This window comes from Penicillium paradoxum, assembly GCF_028828445.1.
Source record: "Penicillium paradoxum strain IBT 22861 chromosome Unknown utg000004l_segment0_segment0, whole genome shotgun sequence".
Lineage (NCBI taxonomy): Eukaryota > Fungi > Ascomycota > Eurotiomycetes > Eurotiales > Aspergillaceae > Penicillium > Penicillium paradoxum.
Genome location: NW_026643182.1, coordinates 158,163 through 171,339, shown reverse-complemented (window position 1 = coordinate 171,339; position 13,177 = coordinate 158,163). Strand labels below are relative to the sequence as shown.

At 49.9% G+C, this 13,177-nt stretch overlaps 5 protein-coding genes across 5 annotated transcripts; 4 read left to right on the top strand and 1 right to left on the bottom strand.

Annotated features, from left to right (window-relative positions):
• Positions 1-330: 330 nt before the first annotated feature.
• On the top strand, positions 331-1,553 carry N7457_003838 (uncharacterized protein; the record flags this gene model as incomplete). The annotated part of the gene is made up of 2 exons (XM_057174883.1): positions 331-472; positions 526-1,553. 2 exons carry the CDS (start codon positions 331-333, stop codon positions 1,551-1,553), a joined length of 1,170 nt encoding a protein of 389 aa, XP_057031930.1.
• A 938-nt stretch (positions 1,554-2,491) lies between these two features.
• N7457_003837 (uncharacterized protein) lies at positions 2,492-2,814 on the top strand (the record flags this gene model as incomplete). The annotated part of the gene is made up of 2 exons (XM_057174882.1): positions 2,492-2,598; positions 2,655-2,814. The coding sequence occupies 2 exons, from the start codon at positions 2,492-2,494 to the stop codon at positions 2,812-2,814; spliced, it is 267 nt and encodes an 88-aa protein (XP_057031929.1).
• A 593-nt stretch (positions 2,815-3,407) lies between these two features.
• Positions 3,408-5,315, top strand: N7457_003836 (putative acetamidase; the record flags this gene model as incomplete). Its single annotated transcript, XM_057174881.1, has 4 exons — positions 3,408-3,448; positions 3,500-3,903; positions 3,962-4,432; positions 4,492-5,315. The coding sequence occupies 4 exons, from the start codon at positions 3,408-3,410 to the stop codon at positions 5,313-5,315; spliced, it is 1,740 nt and encodes a 579-aa protein (XP_057031928.1).
• Positions 5,316-7,528: 2,213 nt separating this feature from the next.
• On the top strand, positions 7,529-9,390 carry N7457_003835 (uncharacterized protein; the record flags this gene model as incomplete). The annotated part of the gene is made up of 2 exons (XM_057174880.1): positions 7,529-8,604; positions 8,661-9,390. The coding sequence occupies 2 exons, from the start codon at positions 7,529-7,531 to the stop codon at positions 9,388-9,390; spliced, it is 1,806 nt and encodes a 601-aa protein (XP_057031927.1).
• A 1,391-nt stretch (positions 9,391-10,781) lies between these two features.
• Positions 10,782-12,975, bottom strand: N7457_003834 (putative MFS transporter Fmp42; the record flags this gene model as incomplete). Its single annotated transcript, XM_057174879.1, has 3 exons — positions 10,782-12,264; positions 12,316-12,478; positions 12,570-12,975. The coding sequence occupies 3 exons, from the start codon at positions 12,973-12,975 to the stop codon at positions 10,782-10,784; spliced, it is 2,052 nt and encodes a 683-aa protein (XP_057031926.1).
• Positions 12,976-13,177: the final 202 nt, after the last annotated feature.

Here is a 13,177-nt window from a genome sequence, read left to right as displayed (position 1 = left end):
TACCTCTCATATCATATATCTACACAGTGTCGTATCCTTACGACCACAAGTTGCCAGATTGTTACTTCGGCCAAAAGATCTTTTACCGCTGCGTGTTGGAGCATAATGCAAACATTATACCCAAAGCCAAAAGTGTGAGTTCTCCACATTTGAATGCCAATTGACTCTTTCTAGGAAGCGTGAAGGTCTTCAATACATAATGGAGTTCGGGAAAATGACACGTCGCCGGCGCATTCTTCGACTCGAATTCGATTACTCATAGTTAGCCAGCCGTATTTAAACCATGAGCATCGACCTATTTGGAGCTGGAGAAAAGGCGCAGCTTGCATAATGAAGATGTTAAATGTGCAGTTTGTTCTGAATAGCTTGTCTGACTCGCCAACTTTCAAAACACATGACACAATCGATGGCGAGATCATATATACGCCCCACCAAGAAACCCCGGTGGAGGATATAAGCATTGCGTTTCAGGGTATGTGGGTAGCTTAACTAATGCTATCGAAGAGATGTTAACATCGTGAATAGGCACGACGCGGATTGAGGTAGAGAATTTGAACACCCACATTCCTCTGCCCGTAAGCCAACTACAAAAAACGTTCCTTCACATGGAGCTGCCGATCTACGACTACTTTGGGAATACAACCACCCTCAAGCCTGGCAAAAATTACCGAATACCCTTCAAGTTCATCGTGCCCGAGGAACTACCCATTCATGCATGTCATCATCGATGCGAGAATGATCAAGTACAGCAGGAACACTTGCGGCTGCCTGCAAGTCTCAGCTACCGAGCCCAAAAGTCTCATGGGACTCACGACATGTCCCCAGAGATGGCAAAAGTAATCTACAGCATCAACTTCGCTGTATGGCGGCAAGTCGATAAGGCAGGAAAACCGAAGAAGATCCAGGAGTCAACACATCCGGTCCAAATTCTCCCTACAAGAGAGGAGCATGCCCCAATTCTAGTTCCCTGCAAGAATAAGTATTACCAATTGCGAGCAGAGAAGACTCTGTCTAAAGGAGTTTTGCGGCATGCAGTCGGAAAACTCACTGCCTGGTCTGCTCAACCCCCGGCAATGCACCTGAACGCTCTGCAACCAAAACATATGGATGCCTACACTATTGTGGGAATTGATCTTCGATTTGAGCCTGCCCACCCAGGCGAATTGCCACCAACTCTTCTCATGCCCGAATTTCAGTTACGAGCGATGACATTCTTCGGTCTCAATCCTTGGCACAATTCTCCCGATCTGACTGACATCTCTACATGGGGTTCTCGACAGGGACTTTGGTCTGAATATGTGTCATTGACGTCGGACATTGAAGCGAGAGTAGACTGGAAACGTACACAAGAAGGAAACCATACTGTGTTCACTGCATCGCTTGTGGCATCAGTTTCATTGCCCACCCATCGACTCTATCCACCCACCGGTCATTCATGCTTAGTCTCTCGCACGTATGCATTGAAAACGAAACTGTTCTATCAAGCACATGGGAAGACTCGGGGAACTTCATCAATGTCGCTTTCTGTTCCACTTGAGATTTGTGCCACATGATAATATCTTTCGCTCGTCAGATCACCTCAGGTGCATGACATTGGATATCCAGGGGCTATACTTCTATATATTATACTAAACTGAGAGCGATGGATATACTTCTAGCAACAAAATACCCAAAACCTTGATTTTACTCCGTACATTTCCATGCGCTGTTAAGTTGATGGTAGATCTGTAGCTGCCAGGGAAAACAGGATCGAAAAATGTGAGATCTCAAGCTTATATATCTTAGAATCACAACTTCCAAAGAAAGCCTGCCATTTTCTTCGTCGAACACAATCGAGACCCACATTCTTAATCCTTGATCGACCAATGCCATCGGTTGAATGCCAGCCACCATGAACTCCATGGTTGATGAATTTCCCATTTCAGTTGGACATTCCACGATCGGCATGCCATCCATAGGTCGGCATTTGATCACAACAACCAATATGGGCCTATCATAGCCATTCAATAGTGTTTCCCTGTCTTGATCGCCTGTTATATGGCATGGCCTCGGATATTTTAGCACCAATCAACAGCTGGAAGGCTGGCTGATCGCGCCTTGGTCGGTATTCCAGCTCTCAGGGGACTGCGTGTATCACTGATCAGAATGCCATAATCTGGCATTTCATCGCTAAGGCCCCTTTGTCTGGAGAATAAGTGCAGCTGATTTCCCAAGCTTGGTCGCCTCGGTCTGCACTTTACTACCCCCATCTGCTGACTGGCTGTCCTCAAAATCTCCGCTCCCCTCCAACATCGTATCATTCACGCAATCGTATCACATCGCTCGTGCTCATCGGCTTCGATCTAAAACAATCAGTCTAAGTCTATTGCCTTCTGTCGTCTCTTCTATACAGCTGGGATCAATCTGTTTTCTGCTGGCCAATTTCATATCCCTTGAATCGCCCGATCCACCACGACACAACACTTCAACCCAAATTAAAGATTACGTCGCCATGGCTCTTGTTAGGGACCCATGCTTTTGGAAGCGCTTCTCAACTGCAGTCCATATGGACGAAGAGGCAAAGGTAGTGGACCTAGGCGAAGAAACTAAAGAAGACAAGTACGACAAACTCCCCTTCAATATTTCAAGAGAACATCCACTTACCTTGCCTTTAGGACATCGTGGCTCTCCCAGCAACATCAAAAACGCAAGCGGTCCATTATCTGGGGCTTCGTCATTTTCTTTGCATTGCTCATTCTCATCATCGCCGGCGTGGTTGTATGGTGGCTTGCTAAAAACAACTGGCTCCAACCTGGGCCTGATGCTACTACATAGCGACAATTTTCGGCTCGCCACTGGAAAGCTTTCGCTTTTCGATCCCATTTCAACCTTATCATGAAGTTCGTTACGGCCGCAAAAGAATTGGAGATATACCCGCCGCACCTCCAGCGGTACGACATTGGCATTTTGACTAGATAGCTTTATATAGAAATACATACAACACATCCCCAACTATAAATCCGAGCATGAACTGCATACCAAGCTATGGTTGTTTAGATAGGTAACTCTCGATATGTGTCATCTACCGCAAGATTACCTGCCACAAGGGGCATAGTGTCTGTGGACCAAAGCTCTTATCTCGAACCCACAATATAGCCGATGCATTGCCGTTCAACAATTCAATATTCCAGCACTCCTCCGTGTAGGTCCACGATATAGACAGGGCTCAGACGCATATTAATGACAAACAGCTGCATTTAGTACTCCATGCGAGTGCCAAACTCGGCCAGAGAGCTGTGTTGGTTCTCGGCTAACCTCGGTGAACCCCCGGCTTATCGCGGGCTCCACTTCTCCAATTTCCCCCGCAACTTGGGGGCGTTGGTATAAAACCCCCAATCTCCCCTTCTTTCCTGCATCACACCGCCATTATGCTTCCTCCATTCGACTATTTCACTTATCGTAGCATACGGTAAGCTTGTCGGTTCATTAAACCCACACATGACTTGGCTAATGACCCCAGGAACCGAAAACAAAGCGAGCGAGATCGCCGCTTTACCAGTCTCTCGCATCACTATCACCTCCGCATTGTCCCCAACGACCTGAAAATCATCAACCAGCCTATTGAGGAGCTGGTGCATGACATTCAAGACTCGGTTGTTTCTCCGCTTGATGTATTGCGCACCTATGGAAAGGTAGCCAAAAGAGCTCAGGACCGTACAAACTGTATCACCGAGGTCCTGTTGCCCGAGGCCGAGTCATGGCTGGAGTCGGAGATTAACCTGAAGGGACCATTGGCCGGTATTCCAATCTCCCTCAAGGATTCTATTCACGTCAAGGGTTTCGATGCAACTGTCGGGTATGCCTCCATGGCTGACAAGCCGGTACTGGAAGATGGACCTATGGTGCAGTTGTTGAAAGATGCTGGTAAGATAATGACCCGTCGGGCGCGATTCCATTAATACTTAATACTAATTCTGCCTAGGTGCCGTTCCATACGTTAAGACCGCTCTGCCCATCACGCTTTTGTCTTTCGAATCTACTAGCGGGCTCTGGGGCCGATGCAGTAACCCACATGTCCCAGGATACTCACCTGGTGGGTCAACTGGTGGAGAATCAGCGTTGCTAGCTCAGGGTGGCCGCATTGGTATTGGATCCGATGTCGCGGGCTCGGTGCGCGTTCCTGCCGCCTGGAGTGGTATCTATTCTCTCCGCTGTAGCACTGGCCGCTGGCCCAAGGGGGGTGTGAGCACCAGCATGCCTGGTCAGGAGGGAGTGCCCAGTGTCTTCAGCCCCATGGCCCGTACCTTGAATGATCTGACCTACTTCACTCGTGCGGTTATTCGCATGGAACCTTGGAAGTATGAACACACTGTTCACCCTATCGCCTGGCGCAGCGAGCTTGAGGCCGATGCCCAGAACAGGCCTCTTCGCGTTGGTCTGATGACCTCTGATGGTACGTATTAACCCTAGTGCACCCATCACCATCTATGTCTAACGCTAATCACCCTCAAGGTGTTGTGCCTCCAACTCCCGCCATTGAACGTGCCATCGCAACAACAGTAGCCGCCCTGAAAGAAGCCGGCCACACCGTCTCGGAGATTACAACACCACCCAACGCAGACCCCTTCACCGGTCTGAACCTCGCCTCACAACTCCTCAATGCAGACGGCTGCCATCACTTCAATTCCAAGCTCAAGACTCTGGAACCCTCCGACCCGGGTGCCAGTCAACTTTCCCGCATCGCCCACCTTCCCCGCCCTGTCCGCTATCTCTACTACCTTTACGTGCGCTACATCCGTCGTGACAAGGTCACCGCCACCCTCATCCGCGATTTCGGACCGAAATCCAGTGCCAAGCTGTGGGATATCACCGCTGAGCGCGAAGCCTTCCGCGCCGCCTGGCACAAGTGGTGGAATGCCGAGCCCCAGCAGTACGACTTCATCCTCTGCCCTGTCAACGCTACCCCGGCTCTACCGCACAATGCTATGCGCGATGGTGTCTCCTCATGCGGATACACGTTCCTGTGGAACCTACTGGACTACTCCGCCGGTGTCGTCCCCGTCGGTCATGTTGACCCCATCCGCGACGCCCTCGTTGCGCCGTACAAGACTACACTCAAGCGTCTAGGCTGCAACCACAGCATTGCCCGCGGTGCGTGGAAACACTACGACTCTGCCAAGATGGCTGGTCTCCCCACGGCTGTGCAGGTCGTTGGTCGCCGCTGGCAGGAGGAGCAAGTCTTGGGATACATGGCTGTTGTGGAAAAGGCTCTGGAGCAGTACCGTGACCCGCAAACTGGTCAGAGCTGTCGGTACACCCTGCTGGAAATTGATTAGTCGGATGTGCTCCAGTAATCGGTTTGATTCGACGGGAGATCATCTGGGTTAATATAGGTCTACCTATGTTGTACTCTGCATATGCCTGCAGTCTATGCCGCCAAGGGACGTACTAAATACCTTGCTTATCCTGCAGGCAGCTAGATCATATATAGTATAGTTTCCGCGCTGTCATAGGGTGGCTTGTTACTTTCGGGGCCGAGACAATGAAATCTAGCTTCCCCCAATCATTTTTCTCTTTTTTGGTCTCCTTGAATACTGCGTTCTGTTTGTCGGTCTAACTGATCCCGTCACGGGATAAATGTGGTGTAACAGTCTGCTGCGCGCGGCTTCTTGCGTATTGCTGAGGGAACTGAATCCTGAAGGATTCCGTCTCGATCTGCACCGCAGTCCTGTTGCGCATCGTGTCTGGAAGACTCGGGATCTTTCACCTTCGATCGCCTCTCCCCGCCTGTTGCCCCTCAATGCCAAAAATACCCAAGGGATTGATAATCAATTCCTCCAAACACTCGATATAAATGCGTTCCCGGTCGGAGTAGACGTCATATCTCACAATCAAAAATACATACTCTTGCGATCGACGGTCAATGCCACCTTTAGTCAATGCACACCCTGCAGTCAGAAACTAACTAGCCCCAAGCCCCTTGGCCGGTGTGTCGTCCAGGTCAGCTTTTCAAAGCCAGCTTTTAGCGTGCAGTGTCTAGACTCGGCCATTAGCCTTTGACGTGAGTTCGCGGAAGCCATTCATTTCCTTTTCCACGAGTTATAGTTGCAGGGCCGTATGTGGACGAACTGGAGTATACTAGACCTCCTCGGGGAGCCTATCGGGGTTTGATTCTGCGTGGGGAGGCGAGCAGATACCGAAGTACAAGTTGATCGGCATCATTTTGACTTGGTACAAAGTACTAAGGACGGAGTACTCGGTCCTCCGGCCTTATGCCGATCATCCAGGTGAAGAAATGAAGAAACCCTTAGCCCCGCGGATATAGGGGAATGCGATTGCCTGGGACTTTCGGCCGGAGTGGTAGTTGCATAACGTACGAAATGTCTCATCTATATGCACGGTCAGTTTACCCCATGCATTCAAGTAGCCAAGGTCAATATGAGAGACAAAATAGAGAACATGGAGAGCGAACAATCATCACTAATCCAAGTCCGAATATAGTTTCTTTGTAGCTAAGTATAACAGTGTTTCCTATGATCTACACTCTACACCATCCCATCCTCGAATTTGCCCGAGACAATCAACCCTAGCGAACGACGAGGGCCCACCTCTCAGGACCACTTTTATTCGGAAAAGGCTAACGCCCGTCACTATAGCTCAGCGCACGGGGTCTCATTGAGCCAAGCTCTGCGGACGGTTGCACGTTTGAGCGCAATCCCGACACATTAATGCTCTGGTATTAGACCCGTTCGTGACCGGGGTCTCTTATAGGACCGGGCATATGTGTCCACATTACTGGGATTCCCGGGGGGAGGATATTTATTGGCTGCTATTGTGTGCCTAGTCCACAGACCAAACGAGAACCGGTTAGTCTGCCGAGAAGAGCTCCCGCCCCTTGGTGCGGCAGTCTGGGACGTGTCCAGGATGGCGATCTACTTCGTATTCACTTTGGTCGGTCATTCGGCTGGTAACGGAGGTATATTCGCCTTTCGAACCTTGGTCACCACGTGTAGATCGTGAGCTTGAAAAGTGGCATGGCAAGGTAAATGCACCCAGAGCCCGTTCGTAGTTCATACGCACGATAGTATGAAAGAAAATGGACTTCACTATTGGCACCCTAATGCAAGGCTAATGAAGACTCCACCAAAGCGCCAAAGAGACACGAGTACGGAGTAATAAGAAGCTGATAGGGTGCATTAAAAACCGGCGAGTTGAAAGGAAGACAAGTTAAACTGCCAACCGCCGGGAACCGATCTGCGGTCACGGGGCTCCGAGCTTCTTGGTTTCCCTTTGCCCTTTTCCCCCACTCGAGACCTCCAAGGCCATGATGGGTTGCAGATGATCCACATAACGCTGTGCTGTCAATTCATATCCCGTCATTATATCCTGTCGCCAATACAACACGAGCTCTGTTAACCGCCCTGGAACTGTAATCAGCTCCTTTCCAGGCACTCGCTCTCTTTCCAAGGTTCCCTCTCTTCCATACCATGCAGAATATCAATATCACATACATGTCTCACCGCTTACCGTGCCGGTAATATGATCTCAAATGGCGTCAAGAAAGAAACAACCTTCCAAGAAGAAGGACGGCATCCACTTCGTCAATGCGAGACCGGCGTCCGAGACCGAGAAATTGAAAGCCCAGCGTTTAGTGCGCGCGCATGTTGGTCGCTGGATTTCTGATCAAACGAAGGAGCGATCCGCAGGCGAATCCTCCAATTCGCGACCCCACCCTCCCCGCGACTACCTCCACCCCCTACCCGTCCTCGATCGCGCGGGCCCCGGTCCCGCTTTCGCCCTCGCCTCGCGCCCTTCAAGCTCCCATCTCGCCAGTATCCCCGCTTCCAGCCTCGCCTTTGTGCACGAATCTCCCTCCCGCCAGCTCGCATACCGAGACTCCCCGTTTCCGCAGTCACAAGCTAGCGAGAGCAGTGAGAGCAGTGGCAGCGATGATGCGAGCACCGTGGCAGGGGCATCCTCGGCGCAGCGCGCGATCGTCCAATTCAATGATCGTCCGGTTGAGCGATTGGAGCGGAATTTCGTGGGCGCCTTCGATCCTTTCGTCACATACCCCACACCCATGAACTTCGAGCCCACGCTCATTCATCTATCTGAGCACTATCTAAGAAATACTGTGTGGCCGGGACTTGCGCCCCGGCCAAATAGTGCCTCAACCGCAGCTGATAAGTGGTTGCACCTCTCCATGGATGACTCGGCTTTGTTTACTGCATTCATGTTTGGCTCATTGTGTCATCTCCGAGTACAATGTCAGAATGACTGGATACCACGCACAAGTTTTGGTCGAAGGGAACAGCATGCACTACAGCTGTGTGAAATGGAATCAATTAAATTGATCAATCAAGCCATCCGTGACCCAAAACGTGTAGTTGAGGATGGTGTCCTTCTCAGTGTCATTTGCATGGCTCATCACCAGGCAGAGGAAAATTCGGCACAGCACCACGAAAAAACACCATTCAACCCACCTTTCCCGCGGCTACAGTGGATCAATGTCTACGGCTGTCTACCACCGAATATGATACATATCAAAGGGTTGTTGCAATTGGTCAAATTAAGAGGTGGCTTGACAACTATCTCCACAGAGGGTCTGGCCGCGACCATCTCTTTGTATGTCTTGGCTTTGGGTTCTTTGCAAATTGATTGGCTATACTAACTATCTGCAGCTCGGATATCCTCACTTGCAGTGTTCTCAGCGTTCGCCCATGTTTCGACTTTTGGCCACTAGCCGATGAGCGAAGAGGCATGTCAATCCAAGAATTGCTTGGTTTCAGTTCGTTGGCCTTCGACGAAAGGTTCGGCCGCTTGCAGGGAGTTGGCGCTACTCGCCAAATGATTGAAGCTTTCCAAGCCGTCCACGCTTATATCGGGATCACGAAATCCCCAAACCCCACACGCGATATATCCCTTCTCGCTGATCAGCGCAACTTAACACAACACACCCTCCTCTCTCTCCCTCCAGCTTCCAGACTCGATATATATGTCTCCCAGTCTACACAGGCTACCACCTATGAAGCCCTCCGTCTTGCCGCACTAGTATTCGGCGTCGGCGTTATTTTCCCCATCCCCGCGCAGAACACACCACTCAGCACTCTAGCGCGAGAGATCCGATTAGTCCTTCTCCAGTCCTCCTCCTCGGTGTTATGGTCTTCACCATCTACTCGTTTTGCGCTGCTATGGATTTTGACTCTCGGTGGTATTGCCGCGCACGATACACCCGAGCGCACCTGGTTCGTTTCTGTTCTGGGAGACATATCCCGTAGAACCAAGTTGAGCTCATGGGCAAGCGTCAAGCCCATTGTCACATCCATGCTGTGGTTGGATACTGCCTGTGATCGCGCGGCAGAGGCACTATGGCTGGAGAGTACCAGCAAGTATAGCTTTGTCATCGGGTGAAGAGAGATTCAATGCTGTCATTGGAAATTCTCCGAAACTCGAGAAGCGCAAATCATCCGCTTCCTCCTTCTGCGTTCGCTGTCAGCTGCCAGCAGGCCACAGTACAGCGTCCGCATGTTTCCTCTAAGTCTCTTCGGTGGTTCCAACCACCATCCCTCTCATATCAATTTCGCTGTCCTGGTTATGACTGGTCTCTTTGAAATGAATATATGGCACAAAGTGGGATTTCTCTCTGTGGGATGCATATCACGGTCACAGAAACCGGCAACATGGTTGATTATGGACATGGGCCATACATAAATATACTTGACGGTGCTTTCACCCAGACGGGACATTGTTGTGAATGAACATGTCGTGCTGTGGAACCCAAAAAGTCGCCGGATTCAAACCCGGTCACCAGGCTTTCGCCTTTTCTTTCCTTTCTCAATTGCACATGATGTAATGGATCCAGTTTGGGATCTGGATTTGAATAATGATATCCCCCGATATAATATGGGCTGTGACTCCCACGGCCGCTGTTTAAAACTTAGCATATTTGAGGTATATACGACCTCTTGGATTTCTGTATAGGTCTATAAGATGAAATATCAAAAACAAAGAGAGGAAAAAAAGAGAGAGAGAGACGGTACCAAATCCCCAGTAACGCATGGTCACCAAGCAGGTTGGATCTGGACCGTCAGGCTATGAAATTGAAGTCCTATGATGAACTGAATTCCAGGCTGTTAAGGTCCTCAGGCGGCGAACGTACCTTTATAAACATCGCATTACCTGGGTTCCTTGCTAAAAGGTCTGTCTTGAACTTGCCCTCTATCCCCATTCGATCACATGACATATAGTACGTTTTCCAAAATTGGAAGGACCTGTCTAGCATACACATAAAGATGATAACTTTGATTTTGATTTGAATTTTATATAGGGAACTGCCTGAGTTCGGCTCCATGGGTTTCCCTTTGATTTCTGACAGTGTGTGAAAGAGACTGAAGTCGTAGGTTGGAAATGGATTTTAAGAACATTAAACGCAAGCGAAAGGTCCATCTTATAGATTACTGTTTCCGCTGTCCAATTTGCCTTATCCTTTTTCGATACTTTACAATATGTCGTTAATGCTATGGGCTTGGTAAGTCCTGCGATGATAAGCTGCACTCCGTTGAAACGGGCTACGCAAAGGGCCGGTGGAGGTTTATACCGATCGAGACTGTGGAGCAGTGGCTACGATGAGGTCCGATCACTGACTTGGAAGATATGGATACGGGACTACATGACTAGATCGATGCATATATAAGAGAACAAGCAAGCAATATGCACAACACCCGATTGACAGCTGCATCTTTTTCGACTCGTACACCTCAACATACCAATCCTCTTTCCAAAAGCGTATAAAATACAGAATTTCAACTTCCATATTCCCTCCCCGTGTCTTCATTCCTCAGCAACGGTTCTCGCTCCCTCACAACACAATATTGATCACCAACCAACCCCTCCGGCCCTCTCAACCCAGCCGTCTGATATGCCACAAAGCCAACCAGTCCAGCCCCGATACCAGCAACCAGCACAGTAAGCCCAACATTCACAGGGACGGGATCACCCCTCCAAACCTTCAACGTAAGCGCATCAAGACCCGCCTGTGCAAAATTTCCAATCCCGGCAAGACAGATAATCAGCCCGTATACCTTCCCAAACGTCACGAAACCGAATACCTTCGCTGCATAGTCTGATACGGCGGTGTAGTAGAATGGTCGGTATAGCACGAAAAGAATGATATTCCCGTATGCAGCTGTTGAATGCGGTATGCATCCCAGCACACCGATCACGGTGGCTGAAAGTACAAGGATAAATAGCACGGTGCGGGTTTGGATGATGTCTAGGAATGTGCCGGTGAATGGGACGGAGAGGAGACCGCCTACTGGCAGGAGGATGTCGAATGTTGTGTTGATTTGGGCGGCTTCGTCGGCTGAGAGGAGATATGTATATTGGGAGCGGAGGGTTGCTACAAAATAGTTTATTCGGAGCATCATCAGCACGGTGAATGCTGTTATGAGTGTGAACCATGGTGTGCGTAGTTGATGTAGGGCGCTTTGGCCGTGGAGAACACCCCAGATGCCCCCTGGTGGTGGGGCTATTGGGTGCATTGGTTGTGGATGTAAATGGGGTGCTGTAGTGCCATTATTTCCAGTGGTTGTATTGTTGATATCCAGCTGGGCGTCGATGCTGGTGTGGAAGACTGGGTGATCGACGGTATTTGCTGACATCACAGATGCTGTACCATCATCGAGTAGATCTTGGATATGGCTAACAATGCTTTGACGATGGAGACGTCTTCTGAGACGCTGGCGTTCACCCTCAGTGCGATCGGTGACTGTGTCGTCTATGCGGTCGTGGATCTCATCTGCGACCTGGGCTTCGGCATGTTGAACAAGCTCACCGGCTGTTTTGTAGGATGTCGGTGGCATTATGAATACCTGGGCGGCAATTATGAAGAGCGGCACAGTGAGGTATACTGCAAAGAAGCTTCTGGTTGAAACAAACCCCTGGGTACGCTCGTTGAGCAACCTGAAAATCAGAAAGAGAGCGCTTGACGCATCGAAGGCTCCTGTCAGCATTGACAGGATCAGGCCTGATCGTGCCGGGAAGGTGTTGGAGAGATGGAAAGATGGGATGAACACAAATGGCCCGCCCAGCGCTAGAAACAGATATCCTGGAATATATCCATCGAACGGAAGTTGTTTGGCTGTGCCAAATAGTACTGCTCCTATGGTAAGGCAGACACTGCCGATAATTCCACAAACTCGTGGTCCAAATGCATCTAGGATGGTTCCTACAGGTAGGGCTGAGATATTGGTTACTACAGCAGCGATGGTAAACATCAGGTTTAGCCTGTTAGGTGTTAGCAAGATATACTGGTCTACCAAGAGAAGTGGGCCTTACCGAATTTCCTGCCCATAGCATACATCAACATCTTCATCGCGCTCTATCTGGGAGCAGAGATTGCGATATACTTTCTCGCGAATGAGCACAGGTTTCAGAGCTGCAAACCCAAAAACGACCCCTGCAGCTAGAAAGCAGTACACAACCGCGGCACAGACCTGGGCTTTTACAAGTTAACTTTCATTATATATCAAAGGAACAAGAAGTCGAGAGAGGACAAAAAAGGAGAAGAATCAATTGCACTCCGAACATACCAATTCTCCTCGCAGCGCTCACTTCATAAGCACCAGTGGAATCCGCCCACAGTTGGTTTCGAGGAACGTCCCCCAGCTCCTCGTGCACAGTCCGGTCCGCAGATCCCAGCGCCTGCGCCGAAATGGAGCCCGTACGCCCCTCACGAGTAGTTGTGGGAGAAAGCCCCAAAAATGAGGACCCGAAAAAGGGCGACGGATCTTCATCGGGAATCTCATTCCATCCCGGCCCCGCATACGGGTTGAAGTTCAGTCTGCTGTACATGGAGGGAAACGAGGATGCCACCGACCCCTCGGGCAGATCTTGGTAGGAGTCCAGGTCCGAATCCTCCGAGTCATCGGCCCGGTTGAGAAAGGTGGCGGGGCTGCGCTCCCATCCTTCTAGGAAGGAGATGCGGTTTAGGGACATGGTTATTGCATTATGATTTATTCAGTGGTTGGATAGTGGTTTGTGTACAGAGTATGTAGGTCAAGTAGAGATGGAAAAAAGCAATGATCAGTTAAAGCTCTCGCCAAGAGCTTGTCTGGCCTGCAAGGAGCTCTCAAATACAGAATCTTGGAAGTTGAGTCTCGGCTTGTGCCTTGGATATGCATGGATGCCCTATTCTTAA